The sequence below is a fragment of the Amborella trichopoda genome, chromosome 7, assembly GCF_054954075.1.
Source record: "Amborella trichopoda isolate Santa Cruz 75 chromosome 7, AtrichopodaSantaCruz75HAP2 v2.0, whole genome shotgun sequence".
In the NCBI taxonomy this organism is placed as follows: Eukaryota; Viridiplantae; Streptophyta; class Magnoliopsida; order Amborellales; family Amborellaceae; genus Amborella; species Amborella trichopoda.
Genome location: NC_142342.1, coordinates 41234311 through 41246150, shown reverse-complemented (window position 1 = coordinate 41246150; position 11840 = coordinate 41234311). Strand labels below are relative to the sequence as shown.

Here is an 11840-nt window from a genome sequence, read left to right as displayed (position 1 = left end):
GGGCGTTTTTTGAACACCGGATTTTTCAAAAAATTTAAACGTAACTTCTATGTTCCAAATTAATCAAAGAAACCCATGTTCCAAAATGCAAGTATTTGGAGCCTAATTTTCACATGAATTCTGATTCAAGAGTACTCTGAATTGAAACATTTACCTTAGAATCTCCAACTTTCCGTAATGTTATATTTTCGCCACAACGCAGGAAACCCTTCGAGAATTCAGCCTTGAAATCAATTAGGAATGTGAGGAATCATGAGAGAATATCATTAAATGAAATATAGAAATCAAAACAAAAAGCAAATTACAAACTGCTATTTTGCTGAGGAGTGTATGACTTTTTCCTTCAGGTAAATAGCAATATACAATCATCACATGAATGTATCCCTACCAATTGCTCCACACATACTGGGGTCTCTCTCTCTCTCATGGTTGTGAGTGTGCTAGGGCATGTATGCATGTCGGAGAGAGCAATGTTGAACCATTTTGTAAGTTGAACTCCTCAAAAGATCTAGTGCATTAGAAACTGCAAGCTCACTCAACTAAGGTCTAAGAAAATGAAAAATCACTTGACAAAACTTAGACCTTCTGCACCATATGCCAAAAAGAGTCTGTGCAACCGAAACTGAACTTATTAAATATACGCAAGAGACCACAAAAATATTATTTTGAAAAGGATTATATATGATAAGGATCAAGTCCACAAGATCAAATTCATTCAAACATAGTAAGCACCAGGCTGTTGGTCATCCACCCTCAAGCTATTTATGTTTAGGCCCAGTTTGGATATCAAAGAAAAAAATACTCATACTGAAAAAAAAATACAATTTTTTTCTCCTCAATTGAAAAACATTATCGTTTTATTTTATTATGTTGGTAGACTGTTAGGATATTTCTTAAAATATGAGAAGAAAATTTTATTTGCCAGATATCTGTTTGGATGTCGATAAGAAATCCCAAACCCAATTTACACCATTCTAGCATTTAATTATATTGATTCTTCTCATTTAATTATATTGATTCATCTCTCTAGATCTGCAATTTATTCCTATAAATGTAGGAGACATAGAAGATCTGCAGTTTATTCTTACAAATGTCGGAGACAGAGAGAATGAGAAGAAACCAGAAAACAGGAACAGGGAGAAGTTAAATATTATTATTAGAGTAAGAGCAAGGAGAAGTTCAATATTATTATTAGAGAGAGTAATGGAGGGGCAAAAGAGGTTTCCTGTGCAAATGTTTTGAGGTGATATTACTATTAGAGAGAGTAATGGAGGGGCAAAAGAGGTTTCCTGTGCAAATGTTTTGAGGTTTGGATAAGAGAGGTTTGCTCTGCAAATATTTTGAGGTTGTAGAACATCCCCCTTTGCACACTCAGAAAACCACTCCATTAAATTTAGATAGAGCTCTGCATACTCAAAAAACCACTCCATTAAATTTAGATAGACAATCAAGGTTCTTAGGGTTATCGAGCAAAAGGCTGAATTAGAATCGCTATCCAGCAACCCATCGAAATGCTAGGGAGAGCTATGTGAAATTAGGGGCTTTCTAGAGAAAGAAAGATGGAAAGGTTCATTTTTTAGAGAGAAATATTCAATGGGATTTGTAGTTGAAGATGAGGCTTTCTAGAGAGAGATGGAAACCTTCATTTTTTTTAGAGAGAAAAATTCGATAGGATCTATAGTTGAAGATGAGAGCAGGAAATAGATGTGCTCAGAGCGGGAAGGTTTGGCGAAAAGGCCAAGAGGGAAGCGAAACTTAGGGGAAAAACGCGAAGAGGGAAGCGAAAAAATTTTGAGAAACTCAAATTTTTTTTGCTCACGTTTTTTGGTACATTTGGCTTAGCATCATAATCTATTTTGTTGGGAAATAAATTCTGATGGAGTTATCCAAACAGTACCAGTGCCTATCTCAAATCCTTTTTTATTGTCATTGGCAAATATTGCAAGTTTGGATGCAATTTTGGGTGCATCCAAACTTGCCCTTAGATCGAGTAACTTTTTAAACCACTTATTTTTCTAACCAGTTCAGGAATTCTTGTCAAATCCTTGATGGTGAGGAATCCCAATTTAGACTAGATTCCTCTAGAGATCATCACAATCAACATGTGCATCATTTATTTGCAATGCCTCCGGATTAATATGAATTAATCACAAGAATAATAACTATGAGAAGCAGTGGAGGGCATGTGATACTAGGTAAATGAGTAAATCACAATTGGAATAGTGGTAGGAATGAGAGGAATATAGTGTTGGCAGAGCTACCATTGGAGAAGAACATTAACTACTTGCAATGATGTAAAAATTAAATTAGTCTCATGTATATCATGGTAACCTAGCAAGTCTAAAGTGAACGGCAAAAAAGAAATGAGAAAAGAAGAAAGGATCAGATTGAAATTCACTAACTCAATTCATTGGTTCCTCCCATTATCAGAAGTGAAGGAACACATGCAAGAAGAAAAGAAGAGAGGTACCGGAACGCCTTTGCTTGCAAGAAACTGCTTGAAATCAGCCAATTTCAGGTCACCAACAAGAACAGATTTGTGCAGGGGTGGTCCAGTCGAGAGGGGTACTAAAGTTAGCATACCATCCGTCTCATTAACCTCTCCATCAATCCAAGCGATCTCATAGTCCCCAAGCTGGAACATCATCAAAATCAAACCATCAGCATTAGTTCGCAAAGTGGGGAATATGCTTCAACTTAATCCACACAACATCTTTTATATGTCATAATCATAAGTCAGTTTTTTCACAGTCAAGGACAGAGTATTCGATACAAAATGACATTTTGATGAGAAAAAGACTTCCAAGTCTAAAAATTATAGCCTTTGTATTGGAAATGAGAATTACAGCAAGGAATAAGAATGTGAGCAAATAGTCAAGGAAGCTTCCTAATTTTGTGGTATGGGGTAGTCACCATTGTGTTATCCGAAATATCTTTTCTTGCTTCGATTTATATCAATGTCACTGAATTATTGGGAATGATACATGATTTTGCTGAACTGAAAGTAATAGTACCCAGTTGTCTCTAAGTCAGGGCTCAATTGTTCCACATAATGTTTGGAATAACCACTTAAGATTAGACGATTCTAGAAATACCTCAATACTAACAAAATTTCAAAATATTTGTCAAAAAAAAAAGAAGAAACTATTTGCCATAGAAAGCGGAAAGCCCAGGAGCTGCATCTTCTTTTAATATAAACCAAATTTTACAAAAGGTTACTGTTCTCAACAACAATATGATCGCAGGAGGACTTCAGCTCCCTTCATTTTCAAAAAGAGCACAACTCCTCCTGATTTCCAAGGATAACCATAGTCATGCTATAGTATGCATGCATAAATGCATAACTACGTGTATGCATTTTCTGTTTCCTTTTCTTGTTCATGTTTGATGTCTGCACATCATGAATCTATACATATAATTCAATTTTGTTTTTTTTTTATAACCAAGATGAGCAACCATAAACTAGCTTAAATTATGATTGGCATTATATAATCCACTTAATCTACAATTCCCCATGAGTGAACTTTCCATTCTGATTTTGAAGACAAGGTGAACAAGCAAGCAAACAACTGCAATTTCTAGTCTGCATGCTTGACGTTATCAGACTATTATTGATTCAGTTACCTGAAAATAATAGATATGAAAAATCCAAGACGAAATGGTTGCAACATTCAATATCTGTCTCATAAATGTATTTTTTCATTAATATGCCATCATCCACTCAATCTTGCAAGTTTCTAGAACTAGAAAACAACGAACAGCACAATCCCGTAACATGTTCCTCCAGCAGAAAAGATGGAGTACAACAACAAATCGAAAATGGAGATATTTATTACTCTCCCCTCCAAATTTTCCAATCTTTTAGGAACCACATGTCTAACAGAAAACATCAACTTTTGAAAATTCTCGCTTCCAGAGTAAATACAGAAAAGAGTAATATCCAAACAATGCATCAACACAAATTATTCTTACGAGGATCAAAGATTATACTGCTATCCAGAATGTTACCTTCTTGAATAGAACATTACTCATTAGCCTTTCTGAAAGCCTAACCTGTGATTAATCAAGATGAAAGAGAGATTATTTTGACAATCGTAAAGAAAGAAAGACCGCACTTCAATAATGTCCTGAATGCCATAGAAAAATGAAGAATAAGCTATTGGTTAATGAATTTCATTACGTACAGAAGAATTCAACCATCATACAATCAAGTACACAAGCTAAATTTTCACATTTTACCTTGTATGCACACAAATCAGAGGTGACGTCAATTGTTTCACCAATTTGTGGAGCATATACATGAGAGCAAACATTTTTTAAGCAATGTTGTTTCAAATGCTCAGTAGCCTCTGCAGATCCATGCACTAAAACCTTCACAAAAAACAAAGCATTTAAACAAAGTATATAATATATAATTACACCAAATTATTTTTGTAACTACTCGAACAATGGAAAATGAAGACTGAAGACTAGAAAATTGGAGTAGCTACAATATCATCAACAAATTATCTAAGAAGCTTATGACATAAGAATCCAATAATAACAGAGATATTGGGAGAGATTATAGTACATCTTCCAAACAATTGTACAGCACAATGGAAATCAGAGAGGCCATTTACATAGTATGCAGAAGCATATCTACAAACTGCTAGCTGTATCACAAATCAAGGTTTTAAAAATCGTTGATCTAGATCAGAATCGTCCACTCCGGATCGGGAATAGTTGGAACCCATCTAGTTCCCGTCACATATCGGGAACCGGTCGGGTCACCTCCTGAACCAGACGGATCTATTAGAAACTGGCCGGTTCTGTCAGTCAGATCCGGTTTGATTCGATCCTGAACGCGGTGGATAAGTGCAATTTTCAAAAAACTTTCAATTGGAAGGCTCCTTTTGATATTTCTTTTGAAAGAGGGGCAGCAACCCACCCTCTGTTTCTTTCCCAAAAGGTCATGACACCTCCACATGCACCTGACAACCCACATGAAATGTGCAAGGGTTTTATTCATTCTTTTCCTTCATTGTATTGTCAATGTGGAACAAATTAAAAAAATCCTCAGCATATAAATTCAACAAATACTACACTCTCTCACTCTTCAGCATATGAATTCAACAAACGCTACACTCTCTCACTCTTCCACGTGTTGTACTCTCTTTCTCTCTCTTAACTTTTAGAAAATAAAGGTATAATATCTAAGGCTTAGTAGGCGCTCTCCCTTTCTCTTAGCTTTTGGAAAATTAAGTAATAATATCTAATACTAGTACATTGAACATTAAAAAAAAAAAATACTTGTTCAAAGAATATTTTAAGACAAAAAATGACACTAGCTTATGCCACTTTAGAATATCATTTTTAAGTTGCTTTATCAGTTATCCCACATTGCAATGAGGAATTTATTTATTTATTTTCCTAATTTTATTAAAATATGATTGCAAATTTATTTTTCTAAATCCTATATTTTTGTTCACACTAATTATTACATATTAGATTTATTTATTTGTGAGGGTCACACCCTCGTTATTTGAGTCACATTAATTATAACATTATAATTAATAATTATATTAATTACATTGATAACCAAATCTTATGTTTTACTTCTTAATTTATTTACATTACAAATAATATGCTCAAGAAGTTTTTTTGATCCAACCGGATCAGAAAAAAAATGATTTTTTATCCCTTGAGCCTCGAAGGGAATATCTTTCCTTGACGAAAAGTTTTATTTTGTAATAATTAGAATATTCTAATTTATTAGAAGAATAAAAAATGTTTGATGTGATACTAACATCAATCTATAGGTGAAATTATTTTTTTTAACCTTTAATATGGAAGCATTTTCTAATATTTTTAAATTATTTTGATGCAATATTATAATATTTTATTATAATTAACAATTATACAGACATCCAAACACAGAGACAGCATCTCAAGATTTCCATATTTTTGCAAATAATGAAAGTACATAATCTACACCTGCAATTTTACAAAAAAAACTCAAAAAACATTATTTTTAGAGATTTTAGTATTTTTTGAATTTTTTTGAATTTTTTTGGGCCAAAACTTGCCGATTCGGCTGATTCTCCAATCCGACACGTCGATCCACCAATCCGACATGGTTTTTGGGGAGGCCGATTCGGGTCATCGATCGTTTTTTTAAACCTTGTTACAAGCTGATTTGCACAATAAATAAGGGCTCATTTAGTGTCAGAAATATCAGCATGCCCAACATTACATATTTGGAATGTGGGAATCAAATTGGTCTCAATGATTAGGATGATACAAATAAGCAAATTCGAGAAAAAGAAGAAGGAGAAGAAAGACTTGCAGATACATCTATTATGACTTGCATGGCAAGGCAAATCAAAAAAGCTGGGAAAGCCAAAGCATTAAAATTAATGAGAAAAGGGGCATACAAGCTTGAGAGGAGCCACATGTGCCAGGATTGTTTTAATTGAACGGCTGTCAGAGCGCCCTTCGAAATCCTTGTATATCAAAGAGCACTTTACTTGCACCTAGATTAAATGAAGACATATATATATGTTATTTAATCAAAATAACAAAAAAAATGAGATGAAGAAAAGTAAAACGAGGTATGGTAGACATTGTTAAGGGAAAATTAATTTTAATTACACGTTTCTGAATTCACAACTTAAGCAAAATTAGCATTCAGAAAGGAACTGAATCCTGGATAAATACATGATCAATTAGAAAAGCGATACTTGAAAGAACCTAAGTTTAAAACAATTCTCTGCAGCCTCACATTTATTCTAATGTTTATCAGTAATATTTATAAGTTGCATGGAAGAAAGGAAAACTACATTAAATAAATTAGGAAAGGTAATTGTTGGATATGAATCAAGAGAAGTGCTTCAAAATCAAAATTATTAACAGGATCAAGGTTCAGTGCTCTCATTAAGAAAACTAGATATACAATAAAACCTATTTATATTTTGGGCACGCAAACCAGATCCGAATCAAGTATGCAGCAGATTGCGTGCCAGTAATATAAAAGAATGACAAGCATATTCCAGGGTATATTAGCCCAATACCTTGCCAAAATCTAGAGCATTCCCCACCCAAAATTATGGCATTAATTACTATATTGAGGATGAGATTTGCCAATGAAAGCTGACAAGATGTATGATAATTACTTTCAAAACTTATACTAGATACTACTATGGTATTTGAATGTGAACCATCTTGATAAAACATAAATATTCATAAATAACTTTATGTGTGCTCTTTCTTAAAAGGGAAAATTATGCATGCTCCTGTCCACAAAAACAAGCATGATGCTTGTAAGCATCGTCACTGCACAGATATTGTGAAAATCGTATGCTCTACACATTGGCAATTATGTAAAATCATAAAATCTAGAAAAACAAACACGACCACAAAGACTTATTCAGAGCTGTAGCTGTGAGCATGGCTATATCTGAGCATCGTACATGAAAAAAAATGAAACAAGAGTCACATATCAATGTGAAGATACCTAGATGAGGCTTAAGATCCACAAAATACTTTGTATACACTCACAGAATAGAGAAGAGCATAGAGCAGGCTTTTAGGCTTTGTTTTAGCGATGAACTTCACCTTGTACCAAGAAAAGCATAAAGCAAAACTTAATACTTGATGGCAATAACAGAACTCAACTTTATCTTACCGTCAGTTCATTTGAAACAACCTTTGAAGGTTTTGAATCAAGAAGCATATCATTGGAATCTTCATCAAACTTGTCTTCTAATCCACCGCCAAGAACCTGAAATCAGAAACAATTCATGATCTACATCTGTTATGAATAGTTAAGCAGTGAATAAATGGGTTAAGTCTATTCGAAATGTCCAGGATACTCAAAGAAGTACTAATTTTCAAATAGAATTATATGTAGGACACAAACACGATCAATACTTGATTGCTCCTGTTAATGTACACAGTTAGGGATTTGGTACGTACAGAACAAATACAGGCAAATTGGTGCTTGGTGGTATGAGGTTCCCCTGTAAAACAGAAATGTGGAGCCTATTTGAAGTTCTAAAAAACATGTCAACAACTTTGCAGTTAATTCAAAGAACATGTCAAGGATTTTGTCAAGGATCTATGTATTATATTGGTGCTTTGCACTTTATTCTCCCAAAGACTTCATCGCCTTCATCAGTCATGCAGAGGAAGTTCAAATAGAGGGCCTTGCAAGTCTGAAGGACGGCAGAGAGGCTCTTATAAGGGTGGAACACACATGGGTAACTTCACAAATCACTGACTAAGAATCCCGAGGACAGACAATGGCACCTATGGATTGTGGTCTTTGTTTTGGTTATGCATTCTCCAAGCATGCAGTCTTTCAATTGGTTTCACTTCTTATCCAATCAACTAACATCATTATTATCAACCAGGGCATGACTATAAATAAATTAGAACTGTACAATAGAGAGAGAGAATTCAGCAAGTTTAACAACTTTATCAGACAATGGAAATTGTACACAGTTTCCAGGAGTTACAATCAATTACCACCTTTCCTTCCAAAAATAAATTATTGAAAACTTCACAAGAATTATGTTGTCATCCTGTCTAGATCATATTAGCCAGAAATCAAGCAATGGAGTCCTGAATAACAGGAAAGAAAGGAGATTTTACAAACTAATAATAAAACTTACAGCCACTGATGTTGGATCAAGCATATCTTCTTCTTTAATTGCATAGTCATCTGGATTTATAACCTCTCCAAAGTCATCCCACTCACGGGAATTCTCATAGAAAGGGAACATAGGAGAAACACTTGTCGACGGAGGAACAAATCCATCAATCAAAACATCACGGTACCCAACAATGCGAGGGCTGGCCACTGTGTAGGAAAGAAAATCTAGAACTAAGGCCAAATTATTTAATATATTTGATAATGATCAAACAACTTGATCTTGAGAAATGAAAATATCAAAGGCACTTCTCAGAATAATGAGGTTTTTCTGGTGTACAAATCACCAAACCAGAAGGAGATCATATCAATAACATGTACCACAAATGTCTGCACTGCAAGTTGATTATAGTTTTTATCAGAAAAATAAGAAAAACAAACACATAAGAGATTAACAATGTAAACAAGTAATAGAGCGGAAGTACAATAGAAAAGAGCACCACAAAAGATTCAGATATTCCTGCTTCTATCCAATGAGCAGAAACAAGCAGAGCTAATAGCTAAGCTGGAAGCTCGTAAGCAACATCATACTGTAATACAATTTAGTGTTGAAAATACAACACATTGAAAATGATGAAGACATCGATCCAAGCAAACACCTACCTAAATGTACTAGTAAACTACAATTTCAATTAACATATTTTCCACAAGCATTGCACAACATCTGAACCAGTGCTCAAAACTCGCCCAAGTCAACTTGAATCCAGGCGAGTAGTTGCAGAGGCCAGAACAGGGTACCTAAGTGTAACCTGTAAAGTACTCAGGCGAGTCTGTATTGTATCACCTAATTCAAGTCGCAACTTAAATGAAGGGGGGCTGGTTCCCTCCCAAACCCCTTATTTATATATGGAAAAAGTTTATATAGAGCCGAGGCTCTAAACAATCAAATTAGAGCCCACATAAAAAATTCCACTAGACGAGGTTGTTTTGATGCCCAAATATCCTCAAATTGATCATCTCAACATCAAGATGCATGGACATGAGAAAAAAATGGATTTCATGTTTTGGAAATAGTGCATCTTGTAATGCATTTTTGAACTGTCAATTTTCAAGATTTTCAAGTTTTTATAGATCTTCTCGATCTACACTATTTTTGAAGCTTTAAATTTTAAAATTAAAGATAAAAATATATTTTAAGGCTGTCACAAAGATTTCCAATATTGAAACCACATTTCTCAATACTATTTGAAGGTGCGCTTTACTTTGATTGTTTAGAGCCTCGGATCCATACAAACCGCAACACATACACAAATATATTGTTTTCAATTTTGAGCCCCAGGGCTAGAGATTTGAGCCCAAATTGAGTCCCTGGTAAGATTTTAGCCTAATCCTAATCTGTCTGTTAAGAACATTAAATTTGAGAGAAAAAAAGAATCAGACTTGACAGATTTTTTAGATCGAAAATTTCAGGCAAGGGTTTGCCCCATTTTTACCTTTTTTTAATTAAATTAATTTATTTCTTCGCAATTTTTATAAATCTTTGATGAAATTTGATTGCTAAGTTTTTTTGGATTCTTCATCCAACAATAAGTTTGTATTAAAAAACAAACACAAAATAATTAGGATTTGAGAGATTTGAAATTCGAATATACTATTCATCCAAATTTTTCAAGAGCTCAAATCAACTAGATCCAATCTCGAATGCAAAACTGGTTAGGGAGGTTTGATTCTTTCACAAGGATTGGAGGCATCGATTTGCACCACGAGTGAAGATTGGGGGATCAGCCTAAAAAATTCAGGTAAATTATTTTTTCCAATTTAAGATATTTGATTTATTTTTTACTGGTATCACCAAATCTAGTAAGATTTATGTTATTGTTGAATTTTTTGAAAATTTTAACTGTGTTGCATTTTATGTTATTGTTGCATTTTATAGGAAATGAGAAATATTTTTCTTTTTATTACTCGATGTTCTCGTGCACAGAGATTTTTTAGAATCTGTAGTGATACCGATTATAGTTTTGGGTTTTTCTATAATGTGATGATACTGATTATATTCTTTTTATGTATTTCTCTATGCATCTAGCATGCTTCGATTGTTTTGGAAGCAGGATTCTCTCTCAAAAAAACAGACCTTTTTTTTGCGGCATTCTTAGTGAGTTTTCCCCAATCTTTTCCCCATTTTTTGGGGGTCTTTGCGGTCCTTCCGTTGGCTCTGTCATGACTCAAGCAAGTCGAAGTACACTCACCCAAGTCACTAGGCTTGGGCAGATGTCGAGTACCTTGTCCGAGCTGCTTTTTCAAACACTGCTTTTTAATGTTTTTTTTGTGCACCTAGTGTGCTTCGAATGTTTCAGAAGTAGTACTCTCTCGAAAAACACTAGGCCTTCATCATTTTTCTCATTTCTACTATTTTTGTCATTTAGGCATTCTTAGTGATTTTTGGGGATATTTTCCCTTTTTGGGGGCCTTTTGTGGCCCTTCATTGGCTTGGTCATGACTCAGACAAGTCGGCTCGTCAAGGTCTCTTCGCTCATGCAGGCGTTATGTACCATGCTTTAGCCGGCTTTTAAAGCATTGATTTGACCATTGCCTAGGGGCAGGACAAAATCATCGAAAGAACTGAATGGGTCTTGAGGGTGACCTATGGCTGATGTACACAAGCCTAGGATCAATTTACCATTCAACAAAGAGAATTTGAACCTTTTCCACTAGTCTAATTGGTTTCTTTCATGTCCAATGGGCACTGAGCATGGAGGATGACACCCGTAATGTTAATAGATAAGCTAGTGTGCTACACAATATGCATTCTCCTGTACTGACTACAGATTGGCTGACTTGCTAGAGGAGAGACACTTACACGTCTCGGTCTGGAGTTCTTGACTGCATGTATTAGAAAAGTTAATCATAGTGCTGACCTCCAAGTCAAACAGAAATTAACCTGGTCTCTCAATCGGGGTGTCCCCAAGTATCTCAATAGGGGTGTCCCCAAGTAGGAGGGGAGAATGATATTATTATAAAATAGCAAGGATAGAAGAAGTTTAGGATCACATTAAATTGATAAATTTCCGTTTAAGGGAATCCCTGTCATTAGTGTTCTGAAACACAACTCGGCCAAAGTACTCGGACCTTGGCCAAGGCAAGTTGCTCGGGTGAGTCCGAGTAACTCACCCAAATCTATCCCGAGTAAAAAAAAAAAAAATTTGATAAA

General features: G+C 34.7%; 1 protein-coding gene across 7 annotated transcripts in view; it reads right to left on the bottom strand.

The window, feature by feature from the left end:
* The window catches only part of CPSF100 (cleavage and polyadenylation specificity factor 100), a 30004-nt gene that overhangs the window by 425 nt on the left and 17739 nt on the right, over positions 1–11840 (bottom strand). For 3 of the 7 annotated variants that reach the window (XM_088871400.1, XM_088871402.1, XM_088871404.1), the window contains exons 11-17: positions 8658–8839; positions 7664–7759; positions 6414–6512; positions 4240–4371; positions 4009–4053; positions 2471–2635; positions 149–223 (exon numbers count right to left, since the gene is read on the bottom strand). In XM_088871400.1, coding sequence (XP_088727526.1) covers positions 149–223; positions 2471–2635; positions 4009–4053; positions 4240–4371; positions 6414–6512; positions 7664–7759; positions 8658–8839 — 794 coding nt within the window. Of the gene's footprint in view, positions 1–148; positions 224–2470; positions 2636–4008; positions 4054–4239; positions 4372–6413; positions 6513–7663; positions 7760–8651; positions 8840–11840 lie in introns of all 7 variants that reach the window. The other 4 variants (XM_006827578.4, XM_088871399.1, XM_088871398.1 and 1 more) reach the window with 3 other exon arrangements.